General features: G+C 41.6%; 1 protein-coding gene across 6 annotated transcripts in view; it reads right to left on the bottom strand.

Moving 5' to 3' along the window:
• USP13 (ubiquitin specific peptidase 13) overlaps positions 1 to 23511 on the bottom strand; it is a 134404-nt gene that overhangs the window by 15317 nt on the left and 95576 nt on the right. For 5 of the 6 annotated variants that reach the window (XM_004038064.5, XM_055381813.2, XM_055381816.2 and 2 more), the window contains 6 exons: positions 21637 to 21725; positions 19160 to 19282; positions 16955 to 16981; positions 12757 to 12900; positions 9838 to 10004; positions 8165 to 8318 (listed from right to left, as the gene is read on the bottom strand). In XM_004038064.5, coding sequence (XP_004038112.4) covers positions 8165 to 8318; positions 9838 to 10004; positions 12757 to 12900; positions 16955 to 16981; positions 19160 to 19282; positions 21637 to 21725 — 704 coding nt within the window. The remainder of the gene's footprint in view (positions 1 to 8164; positions 8319 to 9837; positions 10005 to 12756; positions 12901 to 16954; positions 16982 to 19159; positions 19283 to 21636; positions 21726 to 23511) is intronic. The other variant, XM_063704406.1, reaches the window with a different exon arrangement.

The following is a 23511-nucleotide window of genomic DNA, read 5'->3' as shown; positions in this document are numbered from 1 at the left end:
CCTTTTTTTATATAAATTAGCCACTCTCAGGTATTCTCTTACAGCAACGACTATAAAACTACTAACACACTACTGATTAAAGATCTCATATTTAGTGATGTTACCTGCTAACTTGTAGATTTTTATCTAGTAAAGATACAAAAAAATTCTGTCCAGTAGAACACATATTCTCAAGGATGTATAGATTTATAAATTGGGGTATAAACTGGTAATATAATTATTTCAAGGATTTATGGTCCTGACAGACACTGACTAATTTTTAACCTAACCTGGCAATCTCATCCTAACATTTCTTTTTTAAATTGTCTTTAAATATCCTAGTTCCACAAACGTTTTTAAACCAGTAATAACATCTGACTGATTCTCTCATTAATTAATGAGTTTTTTAAAATCTGTGATATGTGTTCATTTTACATTTACCTGAAAGTCATGATCTTGCCTTTTGGAAAATTATGCTTTAACAAGTGTAATGACCAAAAGCAACTCTGGATTCAGAAGTGTCTTTAAATGAATTTAATTTTATAAGCCATTATAGCATCTAAAATATTTACAAAGCAGCAGTATCTCATCAGGGCATGACGCATTACTTAGTTAGTCTACAGAGAGTGCTCAGAACACAGAGACATCAAAACACTCCCTAAAATAACTATCAAGACCCCAGAGGCACTGCAGTCCTCTGGTGAGAAAAACTGGGTTATCATCCAATGCTCTTTACTTGATTAATTTGTGTCATTGTCTATCTCTAACTCCCTCTGTACAAAGCAGGGGAAATAAAATTGCCAACTTACTAACGTTTGCCTCATAAGCACCCAATATCTGGGTATTTATCTGGGATATGCTTTTCCCCCACAAGGTATTCATGAGGGATCCACTCCCATGACCCAAACACCTCCCACCAGGTCCCACCTCCAACACTGCAGTTTGCATATCAACATGAGATTTGGAGGGGACAAACATCCAAAGTATATCAGGCGCAATATACAACAAGTTCAATCTCTCCAACAGCTTGATTTCCCTCATGCCCTCTCTGAGAAAAAAACAGTGTGGGAGGGAGGAGTATTTGGAGCTTTCAGAAATTTCTGAATTCTCAAAAAGAGAAGACAGACCTAGGTAAATCAATAACATTGGAAGGCAGCTGATAGCAACAGAATTGTAAAGGGTCTACGAATTGCTTCCCCCAACCCTAGCCAGCTCAAAATTACCAGTCTCTCTGTTACAATGCCGAATGCTCCAAAAGGCAAACACTTCCTTCCAAGTCTAATAGTTCTCCATCATTTATCCTTCAGTGTAAATCAGTTTACTCAAGAGTGGCTGCCTCTTAACTTTCAACAGCACCGCTGAAAAAATTAGGAACTGCAACAAGTGCTAAGTGAGAGGAGAATTAGCACCAGTGGCATGAAGTGTCTATGTGACTTTCCAGTCAACCACTGGGGCTTAGCTTCCCTGGGGAGCTGTACCTTTTGCCCCCTAGATCCTCTTCTGGGTGGCATTCCTCAGGGAGCTCAGCACCTCAGGAACCCCAGCGTTATGCAAATGAACGCCTCTCTGCTCCCTGGCTGGAAAATCTCAGCAGCATCGGAGGTATCCAAACCATTACACCAAAGTGGCTGAAGGAGCCAGAGCAGGCTCTGAGTAATCACAGCCTAATCGCAAGTTAATTTCACTGGCAACCAGTGAATTCTTTTCTTAAGAAAAATTAAATGCTCATTAAGTGAAACATGAAAACAGAAATGATTTTGCACATAGCAGAAGCCCCGATAGGTCAGAGTGACGGCCTGATTTCTAGCTTTGAAGTTTTAAAAAACTCAACAGAAAGTTAGGTGCTAGCCCTAAAATGTGCAGAACATGGTAGAAAATAGACTCTTGTCTCCATTCCAATACAAAATGTGAAATAAGATTACTCAATCGGGGATAAAGGAAAAACTGCACAGCCTTCAAAATCAAACAGGCCTGAATTCTAACCTGGTTCTACCACTAGCAAACCACTTAGCTTTGTCACCACTTCCTCATCAGAATACCTCCCTATAAGCAGTGAAGGAAAAGTGGTCAAGGAAGTGCCTGGCACAGAGGAGGCATTCTGGAAATGACAGCCACTATTTCATCAAGTGTTAATAGCACTAACCTTTTTAAACAAATTAGACGCCATTTAGATAATCGTTTCATGCAGTAGCATTACTTCCACATTCAGAAAAATGGAAACAGTGATTTTTAATTAACATATTCCTAAAAGGAAAAATTTGATACATGTACTTCTTTAATCCCTACCCTTGTAATAATCGCTTTTTTCCACTTCATAACACCTACCTTATTATTTCAGTGTTAACCTGGTGTGACAAAGTCCCAGTAGCCACGCCCCTCCTTCTTAAAGCAACAGTAACCTAACACTGCTTTTAAGGTGGTAATTCTCAAGTTTAAGCTGCATCAGAATCACCTGGATGTCCTGTTAAAACACAGATTACTGGGCCTCGCCCAGAGTTCCTAATTCAGCAGGTCTGAAGTGGGGCAACATCAGTCCTAACAAGTTCTCAGGTGATTCTACTAGTCCGAACCACACTTGAACCAGTGCTTGAAGGAGATCAACCTGTCCCTTCTCAGCTCAGGTGAGAGGATGGAAGATGTCTCCACCCTCAGGTTCTAGGAGTGAGGCCCATAATGCAGGCCTGAATCAACCTGCCTCAGTGACTTGGAGTAGGACAGGGCACATAACGGAGTCTCACAGAGTCTCAGGCTCTCAGGACCTTTGCTGAGAACTCTGGGACAAGACTTAGCTAGATTTTAACCTGGAAAGATATAGTTGTGGGAGGCGCTGCAGCCATCTTGTGCCATTAGGGAGAGCCTGTCTGGGACTGGAACCAACCTAGAGGAAGCAGAGCCAAGGGGCCCATCCAGCTAAAAGGGTTTGAGTCCTGAATCACGGCAGGCCTGCAGCCCAGTGCCCCCAGGACTTGCCAGCTTTCATGAGAAAATATTTCCCTTTTTGCTTAGACAGATTTGTCTTGGACTTCCTGCCACTTAAAACCCTGAAAACTGAAGTTGTTTTTATTTTGTTTGTTTTGGTTCCTCAAACACCAATTACCCCTACCCTTTAATTGTATTCAATATTCTCAGCTAGGTGCAGTGGCTCACGCCTGTAATCCCAGCACTTTGGGAGGCCAAGGCAGGCGGATCACAAGGTCGGGAAATGGAGACCATCCTGGCCAACATGGTGAAACCCCATCTCTACTAAAAACAGTATAAAAATTAGCTGGGTGTGGTGGTGCGTGCCTGTAATCCTAGCTACTCCAGAGGCTGAGGCAGGAGAATAGCTTGAACCAGGGAGTTGGAGGTTGCAGTTTGCTGAGATGGCGCCACTGCACTCCAGCCTGGCGACAGAGCGAGACTCCATCTCAAAAAAAAAAAAAATTCTCAAGTCATATACCTCAGTCAATTCACCAACCAGAAAAAGTAAAAAGAAATGACTTGGGAATTTAAACAACCTAGCTAAACAGAACACACATCTTCCCAGGTTAACCTATAAATTTAATGTAATGCCAGTCAAACCCCTAGAGAATGGCCAATTACAAAATCAGTACCTTTATATAATTTAGCAGCAATGTTTAATATACAATGGGGAAAATTTGTATTAATAAGTAACAGTGAAAATGTAATTTTGAGATATAACTAAACTAGAAATGCCCAGCATATTTATGAAGAAAACCATACAGCTTTGCAAGAGTTAGAAAAGGGGCAAATAAATCAAAGGAGAAGCATATGTTTCTGGCTAGAAAAACTCAATATTGTAAAGTGATCAGGTATTCCCAAACTAATCTACAGTACATGAAACTCTCATAAAAATCAATAAAAGAAAGCTGACAACCTGAATAAAAGTGGGAAACTGGCCAAAGGAAATAAGCTGTTAACACGAGAAGAAAAATAACTAGGCAATAAAGATACAAAAAATATAAAAAGCACTCAACCAAAAGCACTGCTGGGGAAGGCTGGGGAAACCAGAAAGTCACCAGTGTGACCAGGATGTGGCCCCCTGCTGTGTTTGTGGAGAATCACGTGATGGTAATCTGCATTAAAACCTTAAAAATATGTATTTTTCACTCACAAACTTCCCTTCCTGAAACTTCCCTTAACAAATAATCAAATGAAGGCCCAAGGCTGTTTATCACAATATTATTTTTAGTAGAAGAAGGAAAGAAGGAAGGGATGGAAGGAGGAAAATGCTGAACAAGCTTTTATTCCCTGGATAGGGATTACATTAGGCATATGCTGTACTTCTGTGAGTTGAATTCATCCTTTAAGAAACTCATTATTTGGCCAGGCGCAGTGGCTCACACCTGTAATCCTAACACTTCGAGAGGCAGAGGTGGGCAGACTGCCTGAGCTCAGGAGTTGGAGACCAGCCTGGGCAACATGGCGAAATTCCGTCTCTACTAAAAATACAAAAAATTAGCCAGGTATGATGGTGCACTCCTGTAATGCCAGTTACTCGAGAGGCTGAGGCATGAGAATCACTTGAACCCGGGAGGCAAAGGCTGCAGTGAGCCAAGATCATGCCACTGCACTCCAGCCTGGGGAAGAGAGCAAAACTCTGTCTCAAAAAAACCTCATTATTTAAAAATCATAGTGGTCATCTTCTGAATGTGGAAATATCTTCATTATTTGAAACTCTTTCTGTAATAATGTGGTCTTTTATTTAAATGATACCTAATTAACCTAGAATTAGGTATATAAACTATGGTACATGTTTATAATAGAATATTGTTAATATATGTTCAACAATATAGATTTATATACATGTACACCTACATAACTCACAGGCTAATCACAGCCTCATCACATGTTAATCACATGTTAATTACATTAAAGGAAAAGCAAGTCACAAAATAGCAATGTATAGAATAGAATGTTATATTTAAACAACCTTAGATTTATATTCATTTTTATACATTTGTCTAAAAAGGTCTAGAGAATATAAACAAAACATTATTTTGTCATTATTGCCAGGGAGTAAGATTGTAATTTTTAATTTTGTCTTTTCATATATCTATATTTTCTTAAGTTGCTAAAATTAATATATATCCTTCAATATAAATGTTCATTTTTTTACAAAGGAAAAAGAAAGCAACAACTCACAATATGAGTTTGTGTGCTAATATAGTAAAGTACAGGAAGTCATGTTTTCCCCTCCCTTTGATTCATGCAATGTAACATAGTAGTATACTGCCAACCACTCTATATAGAACTTTGTGGAAGCAGCAAAAATGCTATCAAAGTCTATTACCTCCTGGCATTCACTTAATTCTTCATTCAATCAGTTATTTGCTGATCACTCACCATGGGCCAGGCACAGTGCTGGGGAAGTTACTTTGAAAACATTTGTGGTTCTGTAAAATCAAACTCAAAATGCATTTGGCAAATTAGGTTTCTGCTTTTCTGTCTTCATAATTAAATGTTTCATCTACTACTGCCTTTATATCCTGCATATCTTGCATGCGATTTCTAAGTGCATCTCATAGTGCTCCTTCGCTACCCTCACCCTCAATCCCTTGGGTTTGACCCATAGTGCCTTAAAGGGTGCCTGGCAGCATCCTATTCAAGGATGCACCTCAAAATCCAGCAGTGGCAGGAATATCTACAGATCACTCTGAGGTAGAGTAAGCCCTGAGGAGATGATGTGGCTGTTCTTTATCATTACTGACCATGTGTGAGAGAGTGGCTGCTGCCTCCAAGCTCCATCAGAAGAAACGAAACCCTAAAGATCAGACCCGCCTTCCCTCTGCAGCCAAACCTTGGCAGCTTTACAACAGCCCCATCCTGTGGTTGATTCCTTCTGCAAGGACTCATCCTCTCCAAGGAAATGTCCATTATGGAAAATCAATGAAGCAGTGAACTGATGGACGTGTAATAAGTGATAAATCCTGCTCATGCATTATTGAGTAACCTGTCTGTTACAGCTTTAAATATTTTAGGGAAGCTAGTAATTTCTGAAAAGTAATACCAGATACTTTAAATGAATACGGAAATTGGGAGAACGACATCTCATCCTTTCTTATCCAGTTGGCATTGAAACAGTTTCAGTGATGAAATTCCTATTTTATATTAAAAAAAAAGAAGAAGACAGTTCCCTCCCACCATCTCTTTCTAGCTCTATATCAATACGTACATGTTAGGTCTGGAAAGAATATTAATGAGTAAATCTGCCACTATATGATTATAGGAACAAATGCTGCTAGTGTAGATTTAGTTAAATACAACTGTTATTTACTCAGTACTTTCTATGTGTCTAGCACCATGCTAGACACCATGAGTTTTATAAAAGCCAAATGGCCTCTGCCCTGGGCAAGCTCCTAGTCAAATGGGAGACACAAATACCTACCTACAGAAGTAATTTTATTGCAAGATCAACTTGATACCTCCAACAACAGAAGAACTAACAAGGGAGCGTGGTGGCCCAAGCCTGTAATTCCAGCTACTCGGGAGGCTGAAGCAGGAGAATCGCTTGAACCTGGGAGATGGAGGTTGCAGTGACCCAAGATCGTGCCACTGCATTCCAGCCTGGGTGATGGAGTGAGACTCTGTCTCCAAAAAAAAAACCAAAAAAAACTAACAATGCATTACAGTGGCTACAGGCACAGGCTCTGGAGGCAGACTGCCTGCACTGGAATTGTGGTTCTATCCATCACTAGCTATGAGACCTTGACAAGCTACTACTTAGCCTTCTCTATCTCAGGTTCTTCGCCTGTAAAATGGGGATAATAATGGTATGTACCTCATAAGGTTACCATGAGGATTAAAGATGGCACAAATGGGAGTATTTTTCATACTGGTATAATTATTACTAGCATATGAGGTAAGCATGAGCTGATTATGACAAGGATCTAGGAAGGCAGTCCAGAGAAATGGAATCTATGGCCAAGTTCTAAATAATGATGAGAATTTTAGTGTGCAGTGATGGGAGAGAAGGCTCATTTCACAAATAGGGGTTAACCTGAGTCTGCAGGTTAAGTGAGAAGAGAGTTGTTGACAGCTGAGTAGGCTAAGAGTGTGGCTACAGTCCCAGGCATCCCAGCTGCAGGTATAGGGAGTATAGACGTGACACTGGGAGACCAGGTGGTCTGGATCTGACTGGAGGAGGTGCTGAATGCCAAGCTAAAGAGCCGGAATGTTATTCTACAGGCAATGACAGCCCAAGAAACAGGATATCACAAAGGTTAAGAACAAGGATTCTGGGTTTGAATCTTGGCTCCATCTCTTAAGAGCTGTGTGGCCTTTGGCAAGGTACCCAACCTCTCTGTGCTTCTATTTTCTCACCTGTAAAATCAGTTGTAGTGAGAATTACATGAGTGTTGATATGCAAAGTGCTTAGAACAGTGCCTGGCACATAGTGACATACATAAGTGTTTGCTATTAAAACGCAGAACAACGGCCTATGGCACCTCTTCCTGTCATCCTGAGACAACCCTTCAGGATATTATCAGTAGTTGGTACAGGTAACGATATGATCAAGGATGAGACCACTTTGCTACTACTCAAAAAACACTACCATGAAAACAAATGTTCTCTTTTTGACAAAAGCTCCCATGGTCCATGAAGAAATTTTACCTCAAAGGAACAGACAAAATCAAAGTTGGCCCTAAACTTGGGCACAAACATGACCAAGCAACATGATTCTGACATGACTTTATCAGATCACCGGGGCCTATGCAAAGTGGCAAACTGCACCATTTCTAAGAAGATGGGATCTGGCCAGGCGTGGTGGCTCATGCCTGTAATCCCAGCGCTTTGGGAGGCCGAGACAGGCATATCACGAGGTCAGGAAATCGAGACCAGTTGGGCCAACACGGTGAATCCCCGTCTCTACTAAAAATACAAAAATTAGCTGGGTGTGGTGGCGCATGCCTGTAATCCCAGCTACTCGGGAGGCTGAAGCAGGAGAATGGCTTGAACCCGGGAGGTGGAGGTTGCAGTGAGCCGAGATCGCGCCACAGCGCACCAGCCTGGCAACAGTGTGAGACTCTGTCTCAAAAAAGAAAAAAAAAAAAAACGAAGAAGATGGGATCTGTGCTAACTTTTGAATGATGGCAAAGGCTTGACTATGTCGTGGTGGGAGGGAAGGGCATGAGCTGAACGTATAGTTCTGACTGCTCAGACAGCCTCTAAGGCAAGAACTTACTTCCAGATCCATCCTTGACTCTAGGTCCTTCGGGCTTGGCCTCAGAAATAATGTTTGCATTGGCATTATTCTCCATCTCAATCACAAAATCACTGTCTTCTTCAAACTCAGGGTGGCTAAAGATCCAATCCAGTGCTCTTTCCAGGTTATTATTCTAACAACAAAAAAGAAACACACGTTTTTACAATGCATGCAGCCTCAGGCCTCACTATGTCCTGACCATTTCAACTAGATGTCAAGCAGATAGGGAAGGAGGCCTGAATTAATTAGTCCTAAGTGCCACTGAGTAAGAAGCTCTGACTCCGCATGACAGGCATGTTCAGTTGGCATGGCGTTCTGCAAGTCTCCCAGCTGACGTCTGTAATTGGATTCACTGGAAAACAGTTCTGAGCAGCAGATCAGCATTCCAAAGTTTATATCAATGTTAGCTCAGCTTTTCTGCAGGAAGATGCTGATAATAATAGGTGTGGAATAACCAAGGGTATGGCATTTGTTTAAGTGCAGCTCTTTCTAAAGCCACTTTAATTGCACACACTACCTTCTCTACCAACTGTATTTTCTGCAGATAACTGAACCATAGAGGGATGCCAGTGTGGTATTATGTTAGAGCCTTCTCTCCTGGAATGTTGGTAAAATGTTTGAATTCCAGTAAAGACAAGATTAATATCTTGATTAATGACAACAACACTGATTAGTTAAGTATAATTGTTTAAACTGAACTCCATGTACTTCAAACTAATTGACCATAAAAATATTTCCATCTTTCTCAGCTTGTGATATTACTGGCAGGTTAAAGAATTTGTATAGATATAGAACCTCTAATGAAACAGTCAGGCAAATAAAATGAGTGGAGCACAAGAAAGTACCCCAACTAAAACAAACTCTGGTTGAGATATTTTAATCATCTTAAAGGGAGACAGGTTGTCCTAGCCACATCCTCATGAGACAATCAAGAGCCACTGTGACCTCAGCAATGGATCCTAGCAGGCACCCCATCAGGATAGGCAAGAAGTAATTGAGAGCAGATATCTACTCAAAAATGGATTATGGTGTGACCAGGAAGGATGGGTTTTGTTTTAAGTACCTTCCCTCAAGATTAAACAGATATCAGCACTGCAGAAGGGAATTGTCTACCCTGTAGTTTCAGGGTCCCTTGTTTCTTGGTATCAAGAAGTTCATGGCTACCAGAAGAACCTTCTCTTTCTGCAGAGAGAAACAGCAGCAGAGAATTCCAAGGAGCCATTCAGTTTTCTATGAGGACTTTTAAGAGACATTTACCCAAGGTCTTGGTATCAGAAAAGCATTCTATCTCCTAAAGGACTTCTTACTGAACATGGAATTTCATGCATCCCTCTTTCCTCTAGGGCCACAAGCAGCCTCCAAGTCAAATTTCTGACCCCCGGTTAACAAATATTCAAGATGATATCAAGTTTCTTTCAGTTTGCTCATATTATCCCAGATTTATTTATCTCATTCTCTGTGTGAAAATCATTCATTTTAGCTTTATATTTATAATATGCAAATAAATCTTTATGGGCTATGATGAGATTCACAGATGAATCAAACATGAATCAAAATGATCAAAGTACATTGGAAAGTCTCAACTGCTACAGAAATAAATTCACACACACACACACACAGACACACACACACACACAGTCTCTCATGCTCACCGTTGCTCGTAGTGCCTGAATAGCCTGATTTCGCTGAAATCCCATGGAGGTGATGATAGCTACGATTTCCTCTGGAGGTTGGTTATCCAATCCAGAAGCACCAAAAACAGAGGCTCCAGCAGAAGCTGCCCCTCCATAACCAGGCATGGTCAGCGGCTCAGCAAAATCTGAGAAAAATAACCACACCCAAGTCTTTTCCTTTTTTTTTTTTTTTTTTTTTTGTCCTGAAACAACACTAACAAGGAAAAACATGATTCTACAAAGTTATAATAATCAAGACAGTCTGGGCCAGGTGCAGTGGCTCATGCCTGTAATCCCAGCACTTAGGGAGGCCAAGGCGAGTGGATCGCCTGAGGTCAGGAGTTCGTGGCCAGCCTGGCCAACATGGCAAAATCCTGTCTCTACTAAAAATACAAAAATTAGCAGGGCGTGGTGGTGCACACCTGTAATCCAGCTACTTGGGAGGCTGAGGCACAAGAATCGCTTGAACCCAAGAGGCAGAGGTTGCAGTGAGCTGAGATTGCGCCACTGCACTCCAGCCTGGGCAACAGAGCAAGGCTCTGTCTCAAAAAAAAAGACAGTCTGGTACTGGTATACAAGCAGACATATGGATTGATTAAATAGAATTGAGATTCCAGAAATAAAATCATATACCTGTGGTTAACTGATTTTCAACAAGACCATTCAGTGGGGAAAGGACATTATTTTCAACAAATGATGCTGGGACAACTGGATATCCACATACAAAAGAATAAAGTCAGACCTTCACCTCACATCATACACAAAATTAACTCAAAATGGCTCATTGACCTAAATATAGGAGCTAAAACTATAATAATCTTAGAAAAAAACATAGGAGTAAGTCTTTTTGCCATTGGATTAGGCAATGGTTTCTTATTTACAACACAAAAAGCACAAGTGATAAAAGAAAAAAAAGATAAACTGGACATCATCAAAATTAAAAATTTTTGTGCTTCAAAGGATACCATCAAGAAAGTGAAAAAACACCAGAATGGGGGGAAAAACACAAATCATATATCTCATAGAAACTTGTAACTGGAATTTGAAAAGAACTCTTAGAACTCAATAATAAAAGGACAACTTCATTAGAAATGGGCAAAGAATTTGAATAGACATATCTCCAAATAAGATATACAGTCAATAAACATACGAAAAGTTGTTCAACATCATTAGTCATTAGGAAAATGCAAACCAAAACCACAAGATACCACTTCATACCCACTGGGATGGGTATGATAAAAAAGATAATATAATAAGGGTTAGTGATGATATGGAGAAATTGGAACTCACATTCATTACTGGTGGAAATGTAAAATGGTTCAGCCACTGTGTAAAACAGTTTGGTAGTTCCTCAAAATTAAATATAGAGTTACCATATGACATGGCAATTCCACTCAAGAGAAGTAAAAATAAATGTCCATCCACACAAAAACTTGTAAAAAATGTTTATAGCAGCATTGTTCATAAAAGCCAAAAAATGTAAATAACCCAAATGTCCATGAACTGATAAAGATTAATAAAGCATAGTATATCCATAAAATAGACTATTATTATTGTTATTATTATTATTATTTTAGATGGAGTCTCACTCTGTTGCCCAGGCTGGAGGGCAGTGGCGTGATCTCAGCTCACTGCAACCTCCGTCTCCTGGGCTCAAGCAATTCTCCTGCCTCAGTCTCCCAAGTAGCTGAGACTCCAGGTGCCCGCCACCATGCCCAGACAATTTTTGCATTTTTAATAGAGGTGGGGTTTCACCATGTTGGCCAGGCTGGTCTCGAACTCTTGACCTCAAATGATCCTCCTGCCTTGGCCTTCCAAAGTGCTGGGATTACAGGCGTAAGCCACCAAACCCGACCCAATAGACTATTATTTTACCGTAAAAAGGAATGAAGTACTGACACATGCTACAACATAGATGAATCTTGAAAGCACTATGCTAAGTGATAGAAACCAAACACAAACGACCTTTTATTATATGACTCCATTTATATGAAATGTCCAAAACAAGCAAATCCCTTGATCCAGAAAACAGATTCGTGGTTGCCAGGGGCTGGGGTGAGCGGGAAAATGGGGAGTGACTGCTAATATGTATGAGATTTCTTTTGGAGGGTACAAAATGTTCTAAAATTTGATAGTGGTAATGGTTACACAACTCTGAATTTATGAAAAACCATTGAAATGTACACTTTAAACAGATGAATATATGCATTATAGCTTAATAAAGTAAATAAAAGAAAAAGCTAACTAAACATCCTCCATTTCTTCATGCCCATGTTTCCATTTCAAATTTTCATCATCGCTTAGTTAGAAGTATATCCCGTATCTTTCTATTGGTCTTTTTGCCACTGACTTATACACTTTAAAGGGATGAATTATATATCAATAAAGCTGTTTGGGGTTTTTTTGTTGTTTTTTTGTTTGTTTGTTTTTTTGAGACAGAGTCTCGCTCTGTCACTCAGGCCAGAGTGCAGTGGTGCAATCTTGGCTCACTGCAGCCTCTGCCTCCTGCGTTCAAGTGATTCTCCTGCCTCAGCCTCCTGAGTAGCTGGGACTACAGGTACGCACCACCATGCCCAGCTAATTTTTGTATCTTTAGTAGAGATGGGGTTTCACTATGTTGGCCAGGATGGTCTTCATCTCTTGACCTCGTGATCCGCCCGCCTTGGCCTCCCAAAGTGCTGGGATTACAGGCATGAGCCCCCACGCCTGGCCTAAAGCTGCTGTTTTTTTAAAAAAAAGAAGAAAGACAAAGACTGGCTTTCTCCTCTGCTGCAGCAGATTAGGAACTATAAAGTCATTTTCTAGGGATACATCCACAGGGACCTTGGAAGGACCAGGACTCAGCATCACTGAGGGTCACATCAGACTCCAAAGCCATTCCATTTTCTCGCCACCTACCTGGCTCTTCCATGTGAACAATGATCCAGTTGAAGGCCACCTCGGCGCCCATATTCCCAGTGAAGTAGACAGCCTTGCGACATGCTTCCAGCGGGAAACCCATCTCGGCCAGCTGCATCACTGATGACTCATCGATGTCTGATGCTACAGAGCACAACAGGATATTCTAGTGTGAAAGAGGAAACTGTCGCTTCTTGTCTTAGCTACTCTCCACTCTCCTATCCACATGCTACCCAAAGAAAGTGCTATTTTGTTGGGTGTAGATAATGGTTTTACTTTGTTTAGTTTTGTTTTAAGCCACACAAATATTAAAGCTATTTGGGCTAAGTTTATATCTTTGACCCACATAGGAACCAGGTTAATTACCTGGACAATCCAAGCAATGAAAAACGATTCTGTAATTTCATATGGGGAGATTTAGTGTATTTCCAGAACGATTTCAGAGCATTCTCAAGACCTCTACGACAGCCTCTCCTATGACTGAAACTTGAACAGAAAGCTCTATCTACAGCCCTAAAAGCCTGTTCCTTAAACCTCACAGAAAGTTACTGCAGGCCTATAGATACATCTGGCAATCATAGGAAGCAAGCAGCTCTGGAAAATGGAGAGTGCAAATGTTAAGTATAGAAGGAAAAAGTTCGTTTTTTAATTATACTAGCTTAAAACATTAAGAGGCCGGGCACGGTGGCTCATGCCTGTAATCCCAGCACTTTGGGAGGCCGAGGCGGGCGGATCACGAGGTCAGGAGATCGAGACCATCCTGGCTAACACGGTGAAACCCCGTCTCTACTAAAAATACAAAAAATTAGCCCGGCGTGGTGGTGGGCGCCTGTAATCCCAGCTACTCGGGAGGCTGAGGCAGGAGAATGGCATGAACCCGGGAGGCGGAGCTTGCAGTGAGCCGGGATAGTGCCACTGCAGTCCAGCCTGGGCGAAAGAGTGAGACTCTGTCTCAAAAAAAAAAAAAAAAACAACATTAAGAGACGGCTTTACAAAGTAACTTGGGCTCAGATACAGAGGCTTTTGTTTTCTTGTGTTAATAACATATAGATACTGATAGAGATGTATGTGTAAATCTGTGTGTATGTACGGATACATACACATACACACTGTTCTCAAATTACACCAAAAGAGGAGAAAAAACAGGAATATAAAATATATCCCTTGGGTTTTCCATGTCCTGAGGACTCTACTAAAACTTCTGTCAATTTTCTGTCAATCAGGAAAAGAACTGAGAAGAGAAATAGCTGTTCTACAAAAATTTTGTATTGAAAATGCATTTACCAGGCGGGTGCAGTGGCTCACGCCTGTAATCCCAGCTCTTTGGGAGGCCGAGGCAGGTGGATCACAAGGTCAAGAGATGGAGACCATCCTGGCCAACATGGTGAAACACCATCTCTACTAAAAATACAAAAATTAGCTGGGGGTGGTGGCGTGCACCTGTAGTCCCAGCTACCTGGGAGGCTGAGGCAGGAGAATCGCTTGAACCCGGGAGGCAGAGGTTGCAGTGGGCTGAGATCGCGCCACGGCACTCCAACCTGGTGACAGAGTGAGACTCCGTCTCAAAAAAAAAATGCATTTACCAAAGTGCTCTCTTACAAGGAAGATACATAGAACATCCTATCCAGGTCAAATGTTCAGAAAACAATAATGTTGGACAACAGTGATTCCCAAATTGTGTTCTACAGGATCCTAGTATTCTAAGAGATGTAACCATTGAATCAAACACGGAGTTTCTGTGATCAAATAAGTTTTTAAACCTACATAGTCTATCCTCTCCTTAGAAATTCATGATGTGCATTAGCACAGTGAAGACTCAAAAGTTCTGTAATAAAGAATCCTACAGTAAAGAAACTATGAAACTCTGCAGGGCACCTTTCAACATCTTTTAAGACTTTAGTCTTAAAAGATATATAGATAGAGATATAATCTCAAACATACATGTTTATAATATTAGACCAGAAATACATAATTCCAGCTGGGCGGTGGCTCACGCCTGTAATCCCAGAACTTTGGGAGGCCAAGGCGGGCAGATGACGAGGTCAGGAGTTTGAGACCAGCCTAGCCAACATGGTGAAACCCCATCTCTACTAAAAATACAAAAAATTAGCTGGGCGTGGTGGTGCACACCTGTAGTCCCAGCTACTCGGGAGGCTGAGGCAGAAGAATTGCTTGAACCCGGGAGGCAGAGGTTGCAGTGGGCCGAGATTGTGCCACTGTACTCCAGCCTGGGTGACAGAGTGAGACTCCGTCTCAAAAAAAAAGAAATGTATAATTCCATTTTTGTGAAAAATAAAGTGAGCCAGGCACAATAAAGAATAGAAGGATATACTCCAAATGTCAACAGTGGTTATAGATGGGTGATGGAACCATGGATGATTCTTCTGCCTACTCCATAATCTCTAAATGACTTTTTACTTTTGTAATGAGAAAATAAAGTTATTCTTTTTAAAATTTTAAGGGCTGGGCGCGGTGGCTCACGTGCGTAATCCCAGCACGTTGGGAGGCCGAGGCGGGTGGATCACGAGGTCAGGAGATCGAGACCATCCTGGCTAACACGGTAAAACCCCGTCTCTACTAAAAATACAAAAAATGAGCCGGTTGTGGTGGCGGGCGCCTGTAGTTCCAGCTACTCGGGAGGCTGAGGCAGGAGAATGGCGTGAACCCGGGAGGCGGAGCTTGCAGTGAGCCGAGATCACGCCACCGTGCTCCAGCCTGGGTGATAGAGCAAGACTCCATCTCAAAAAAAAAAAAATTTTAAGAAAGGTAGGATGCAAATGTCAGTTCATGACAGATAGTTTTATTTTCTCCTGATTGTTGGTAAGACAGCATGCTTAGATCCAGGAGGAAATAAATGGCCAAATCAGCAACACTAAAAAATGGCTGCATGCTCCCACCGTCGGAGGCAGGCTCCTCTGGCACAGTGAATTCCAAATGCCCATCACTTCCCATGGAGTGAGATCCTGCAGGCCAGCTCTCCACAGCATCAGGTGCAACCAGCAAACCTCTCACATGCCAGGATAGTCTAGTGGCATGAGAAGCAAGGTAACTCCTAGCCCTAGTTCTGGTCCCAGGTCTTCGGTCTCCAAAACTTCCTAGATCTAAGAAGTTTGATCCTCTATAAAATGTCACCTGCTTTGCCCTTCCTACCATGATATGGGACCTTTTTTATAAAAAGTAGAGTTGTAGACCTGTCCCAATGAGATCTGGGACCTTGTTTTATAAAAAGTAGAGTTGTAGACCGTTGAAAGAATTTATGGAACAATAAATGCTAAATGATCCATGGTAAGCATTCAAAAACTTTAGCAGTGGCTATTACAATTAGATTATTCGCAGTGGGAACAGTATGTCCCAGGCTACCCATTGTCCTACCAGGTTGCATGTGAAGATCATGGCAGGCTGACCCTTGCTGACTCTAATTACTCCTCTAACAATCAGCAAAACATAATTGTCTCAAGAAAGGAGACATAGAGGTCTAAGCTACATGATCAATCATTCGCAATGTGTAAGATTCAGATTCCTAAATTAATATTAGTTACTGTCTTGAAAGACTTTACAGACCAAAAGATTTAGAGTATCTAGTGTTAAATGCTTTCTCTTTCTCCTAGTTAATATCTAAATATTGTCTATCGTTTATTTTTTATGTTCTTTCTAGAAAACCAAGAGTATCAACTCCCACAGGATTAGGAACTAAAAGGCTATAAAATTAACAAACAATCCAATCAAACTAATATCCTTGAGAGCATTAATTAACAGTATCGTGTCCTGTCAGCTGTGTGTCTTCATTATGTGTCTGACAGCAGGATAGGAAAAAGTGACTGACCACTGTGCCACCATTGCACAAAGAGGTCTACTCAGTAGCCAGAGAGGGAAGAAAGGGCATGGCTAGCCCCATTCACACATGAGGAAACTGGGGCTCAGAGAAGGTAAGTAAATTACTCCAGGTCACACAGTCATAAACCGCAGGCCAAGATTCTGACCCAGGGCTAGTTAGCTTCATGCTAATGGTCACTCTCCTGAGCCCCACGGGCCACCTGATCAGCATGTCACTGACTAGCAGACACAGAGTCGTTCCCACCTGGGAAAAGCTGCACACACACACGTACAGAACAATGCCTCTTTACTGAACTTTCACAGACAAATTCATCAGATTAATAACAATAGTAGGACATTGAGAAACATTTTTAAAGATACATACGGTCTATCAATTGGTTCATCAGGCGATCTGGAAATTAAGGGAGAGGACAGAAAATGAGACCAAACCATGTTGAGGAGTTTTAGAAAAAGAAAACCCATTGATCCAGGGCATTTCCAATCCCCTCCCCACTCCTGGGGACCACACACTGTTGTCAATCCCTCAACCACACACAGACCACCCCAGCCTCAGTAATAAGAGAAAGTAATAGCTTTCAGGCGTTTAGGTTAGTTAAAACATGATGCTTTGATTATTATCCTAACAAACTACTATTTCCCTATTATCTCTCTATTATTTCTTGTTTAAAAAAAATTTTTTTTGGAGACAGTGTCTGACTCTGTTGCCCAGACCCAGAGGGTGGTACAGCAATCATGGCTCACTGCAGCCTCGACCTCCTGGGCTCAGGTGATCCTCCTGGCTTAGCCTACTGAGTAGCTGGAACTACAGGCACATGTCACCAGTCACCACGCCTGGCAAACTTTTAAATTTTTTATTTTTTGTAGAGACAGTGTCTCACTATGCTGACCAGGTTGGTTTCAAATTCCTGGGCTCAAGTGATCCTCCCACCTCAGCCTCCCAAAGGGCTGGGATTATAGGCATGCACCACTGCGCCCAGCCTCTCTCTGTATTTTTTGTTTGTTTGTTTGTTTTTTTGAGACAGGGTCTCGCTCTGCTGCCAGGCTGGAATGCAGTGGTGCAATCTCAGCTCGACTCCCTGGTTCAAGCGATTCTCCTGCCTCAGCCTCCTGAGTAGCTGGGATTACTGGCACGTGCGGCCACGCCCAGTTAACTTTTGTATTTTTAGTAGAGGTGAGGTTTCACCATGTTGGCCAGGATGGTCTCAATCTCCTGACTTCGTGATCTGCCCGCCTTGGCCTCCCCAAGTGCTGGGATTATAGATGTGAGCCACCGCACCTGGCCCTCTCTGTATTTCTAAGATCTCTGTATAACAACAAACCAAAGATTCTATTATGAACATCAGAGAGAGCTGGAGCAGTACTAATAAACCATCTTGTATTTATCTGATGCCCATGCTGATCCTTCTTTAACCCCTTTAATGAACCACCTGTACTACGTGACCTAGAATGTCCCTTCTCTGCTCTTTCTCTATAATTTAGCATTTGACCCAGCATTAGAGAACAACATAATACAGATGCCTATCTGAATCCTATCTTGCTCCTTCTAGACTCATCTTGCCCTTCCTTTATACCTGACCATGGTCACCTTCACTGTTTAACTGATGGAAAACCTTTAGCAGAGGGTCCCAGAGTGCTCTGTCGTTATGAGTTAATCTACTCATTAGGAAGATAAACAGTAAACAGGTGAGCAAACAAAGCCAGAATGAAACTGATTTCATGAGGACAACTGCGCTAATAGTTAAACCAAGATTTTTCTGACACTGTTTTTGAACTCACAAAGGTGAGACAACTATTTTTGGCATATCCTTTTCCATTAAAAAATTATGAGGCCAGGCACAGTGGCTCACGCCTGTAATCCCAACACTTTGGGAGGCTGAGGCGGGCAGATCACGAGGTCAGGAGATCGAGACCATCCTCATTCACAAGATGAAACCCCATCTCTACTAGTAATACAAAAAAAAAATTAAGCGGGCGTGGTGACACGCGCCTGTAGTCCCAGCTACTCGGGAGGCTGAGGCAGGAGAATTGCTTGAACCCAGGAGGTGGAGGTTGCAATGAGCCAAGATCATGCCACTGCACTCCAGCCTGGGCAACACAGCAAGGCTCCACCTCAAAAAAAAAAAAAAAAGTTATGTATTCTGAACAATGACCAGTGATGGGGTCACAGAGTCAAAGAGAAACTCAAATCTCTTCCTTTCTATGAAGCAGTAAAAAAGCTGGGGAGGTGAGATGCCATCACAGTTTTAAAACCAACTCACACTGTTCAATTTCCCCTTTAGGTTGTCCAAAGGTACTCCCAAGAATGACACAGCTTCCCTAGACTAAGAGCCTACAAAACAAAACTGTCCATTTCAACCACACATGATGGGTCTGTGCCTCTTACAATGTCTATTTTATGTTTACCGTTACAGCCATGCCTCCCTTCTGTGTCGGTGGTGGGTTACATCACAGCAAGGCAGCTAGACCACCAATGGGTGGTGGTGGTAGCAGCAACACGGTGGAAGAAAGAGACTGTTCCTATAGAACAGGGTGGGAGGGTAGCGCATATTCTCCTGGCAGGAGATGGTACCTTTTGAGTCATCAGGAATGACTATGGGGGGGCTGATGTCTGGAAGTTCTTCCTCTCCTGGCTGTAACCCCCTGGCTCGGAGATGGTTGATATCAAGTAGGTCTGGCATATCAATAGAAACATCTGCAAAATGAGAGAGATTGTATCCACTGGGCTCTCCATTATCACCTTATTATAATACCAGCACTATAACTCTACATGCATGTGTCTAGACAGAGCTAAGAGATGTTTTTCAATTCCCTAGAATATGTCGCTCGACCAGCAGGTTCATGAAGACTAATCAGATATTAGTGGAGAACCCAGGGAAAAATACAGTGGGTGGCAGGATTTCACCCCAAACAAGAGCAAATCATTTAAGCCTGAGGTTACAAATTGGCAGCCCATAGACCATTTGTGGCCCAGACACAATCTGTTTGATATTTTAAAAGTGTGGACAACAAATTCCAATGTTTAAATCAGAAGATTTAAGGTAAAATCCAGATTTCCAGCTTATTTTGAAAAGCATAAAGCTGTAGCACATTCTCATATGGTAACAACCATCGGGAGCTAATCTTCAGTTTCTACCCTAGACAATGGTGCAATGTTAGTCTGACACAGACCCCACTGCTCCTTGTTGCTCCCTGAGCATCATATTTGTGCTACTCTGAGTCTTATGGCAGTTTTTCTAGTTCATCTTTTTATTCAAAGTGGGAACACCCAAGCAAGGCCAAGATAGCTAGCTACAAGCCTCCTATACTCAGCCCAGTTCTTTCATTTAGATCATTACCCTGTCCTTGTGAGGCATTTGAGTTTGCAACCCCATTTGATGATGCAACCCGTTCTCAGATCATGATGGGTACTGTGGATATTCTAACCAAGATATTGAATAAATAATGACGTTTTAAAGAAATTAATTGAATCTCAAGTGTATTATCTTTACAGTACTTTTTTTAACTTCTTGGCTCTGTTATTGTGTTGACTTATTCAAATACAAAATTTGTCAGACTAATTCCCTGTCAAGATTTAGTGCTGCACATATTCAGATGATAATAATGAAAAATGGGTTCAAATATTGGTGCAGGATACATCATTTGGGCTAGCAAACAACCTGAAAATACTGTCCCCAAAATCAGTTATGATACTAGGTACATAAATCCTACTTTAAAACAACAACCCAAAGAACAAAGCTTAGTTTAAAAAAGCAAATTTAAATTTCAGGGGGCAGCAAAACCAAACATAAAAACTCACCATCAAAATCAATACAACTGCTCCTTAAGAGAAAAATTCAGGTTCATTCAAGAACATTTTGAGGTTCCTTAAAATTCAGCAAGTCAATGAAATATCATTCAAATTTTGTATTCCTTTACAGAAATTCCAAGGACAAATAAAATAAGCAAACTATTTCCAAGGCAATTCAAAGCCTTCAGAGCAAGAAAGTTTTTTCTCTCAGGTGCTTTTCAGGTCCATGGAAGAAAAGCTGAGTGGTCAGCATCCTGCCCTCTGCCTTCCCCTGCTCACAAAACTATTCTGCCAGGAAAAGGGAGGATCTCCTGCAGGATCAGTAACAGCCCAGCACAATTTCACGTGGCAAACAAGTGCTGTGTAACTGTTAGTGCTGGAGGTCTCTAGGAAATCACTGCAGCCGATTCTACATCCTTTTTACCTATCCCCTTCAGACGAGTGCTTAGTTAACCAGCGTAAGATTGAGTTGGGTTTTTCTTAAGTACTTAAAAACATAAAAACTTTAAAAGACTGGCAAATAGTCCAAGGTTCTTGCTTGAGAAACTGTACATTCTTCCACACCACCGAGGACAACCTAGTAACACCCTTTGTATTAGATCTTAATGCTGGAGAAAGGCTTTTATGTATCATCTGGAAAATTAACCTCTAACAATGGTCAGGAACTTTAAAAATTAGCACGAAGAAAGCCTCATGAAGCCAAAATCACATCCTTTTGTTTTACTGTCTAATGCAACTGGCTTTTTCTACTTTATTAAGTGAATGTCATTAGCCACACCTGCCTGCTCAGAGGCAGAGGAGAGATCCTATGAGGAGACTGCATGTTCAACCACTGGCTGCTCAAAGTGTGGCCTGTGGGCCAGCAGCACCAACAGCATCAGCATCACGTGGGAGCTTGTTAGAAACACAGAATCACAGGCCCACTCCAGACCTGCCCAATCTGCATCTGCATTTTAACCAAGATCCCAGATAATTCATATGCACATTAAAGTTGGGAAAGCACTGTTTATTTGACAATGTGAGGATTCTGTTTACACTCTTAGAATTTGGTCATTCCAGAAACCATAACTGGAGGGGTGAGCAGGTGGCAATTTTTATTGTCAGTTCTTATCATATACTCTGATTCAAAACAGAAAGGTGAGAATGATGGAATGAAATGGAACTGTTTGTGGCAGCCAACTACATGGGCTCTTTCACATGCCATGTTGTTTAAATGGCTCATTTGATGTTTTAAGCAAAAGCATGCAAAAGATACCTACCAAATTTTTTGGGAACCCAGTCAAGACCAAAAGTGAACTTCTTTATCTGCACTACCAAGTATTCAGGGAATGAAGCAAAGCGAGATGTTCTGGGAAACACAAGGGGATATATCAATGAAACAAGGCAATAAGAATTGTGAATACAGTTCAAAAAGCATATCAACTTTGTCTGAGGCACACCTGGCCATTCCAATGGCTGAACTGAAGAGGAGGAACATGCAAACACAGACATGTAAGTGGACACACATTCGCTCTCCCCTGCTCGTTTGTCCTGGCCTCTTCACAAGAAGAAAATGTTTAATGTAGAATGTTATCGTTTAAGAATGCTTTTGGGTAGGTGCGGTGGCTCACGCCTGTAATCCCAGCACTTTGGGAGGCCAAGGTGGGCAGATCACCTGAGGTCAGGAGTTCAAGACCAGCCTGGCCAACATGGTGAAACCCCGTCTCTACTAAAAATACAAAAATTAGCCAGGCACAAAAATACAAAAATTAGTGGGGATTGGGGCATGCCTGTAATCCCCACTCGGGAGGCTGAGGCAGGAGAATCACTTGAACCCCAGAGGCGAAGGATGCAGTGAGCTGAGATCATGCCACTGGACTCCAGCCTGGGCAACAGAGTGAGACTCCATCTCAAAAAAAAAAAAAGAATGCTTTTGGACCTGTTTCAAAATTGTTACTTTTACTTTGCTGTAGTGTTTTATATTTCTGAAAAGTGCTTTTCAACCATTTATTTTTTCTGAAATCCTTGCTAGAGTTTAGTATACATAGTTTTAACTGTTTACAGCATGCATGCATGGTATACATGTATGTGGGGTTTGAAAAGGCTCCCCAGGTGATCCTGAAACACCCCCACCTCCACTTCCACTTCCACACAGAGTCACTGTTTTATAGCGCAGAGTTGGCGGACGAAGGGCTTACTGCAACTTTGGCTGAGGTTGACTACTGGAAATGCCAGGGCCTCATTAAAATACTGCGGTACTTAATCCATGGCCACATGGATCCTAGGGGTAGACATATTATGGGATAAGTATCCAAAACATCTGAATCCGGGCCTTGAAGTTTAAAATTAATACACATTACTAGTATCTTGAATCCTCTTCAAACTTTCAGAAAGGCTCAATTTCCTGGGCATGGATTTGGCAATTTTATACACAGACTGTTCAACCTGTACACCAAATTCATACCCTAGTTCCAGCTCATTCACTCCACATTTATCATCTTGTTTTTAACAACCATTTCTATTTGTAGTCAATGTGGGTGTGGTAGGTATATGTAAAAAAGAAAATGAGCTGTTTATAGGTATCACAGATACCTTTTAAAATAAAAAATTCTAGAATATCCTCCCCTATTCCACTTTTCAAATCTAAGTCATTGCCTTCTATTTGTAATGCATCTTCCCGGAATTTAGAAAACAAATGCAAATGTATTGCTGCCCCCTAGTGTCAGAGAAAAGGCACAGCGCAGGGACAGAACACGGGGCAAAAAACAGTCAAACGATGTGGATGTGGGTCTTGAAAATGCCACTTCATTCACTCCAAATCTGGGCAAACCACTGACACTCCCTGATCCATCTACAAAATGGACTTACTAATCATGTCCACCTGCCAGGCCGTGCAATGTTCATGAAATGATGTGAAACCGCTTGGCGCACTAGAAAGTATTGTATATACCTAAGGAATTAGCATGATTATTTTGTCATGAAAGAGCTATAAAGCTATAAAGCCTTGGATGCTGAATTGAACTGTCACTTATCTGTATTTTACCTCCAGGCAAGTTATTTAAATTCCCTGTATCTCAAATTCTCCATTACAAAGTTGGTAGAAGAATAAAGGCAATTCAGAAAACAGGAGCTTTATCATCCCAAGCAACTAATCT

This window comes from Gorilla gorilla, chromosome 2, assembly GCF_029281585.2.
Source record: "Gorilla gorilla gorilla isolate KB3781 chromosome 2, NHGRI_mGorGor1-v2.1_pri, whole genome shotgun sequence".
Lineage (NCBI taxonomy): Eukaryota > Metazoa > Chordata > Mammalia > Primates > Hominidae > Gorilla > Gorilla gorilla.
This window is presented reverse-complemented; position numbering and strand designations above follow the sequence as displayed.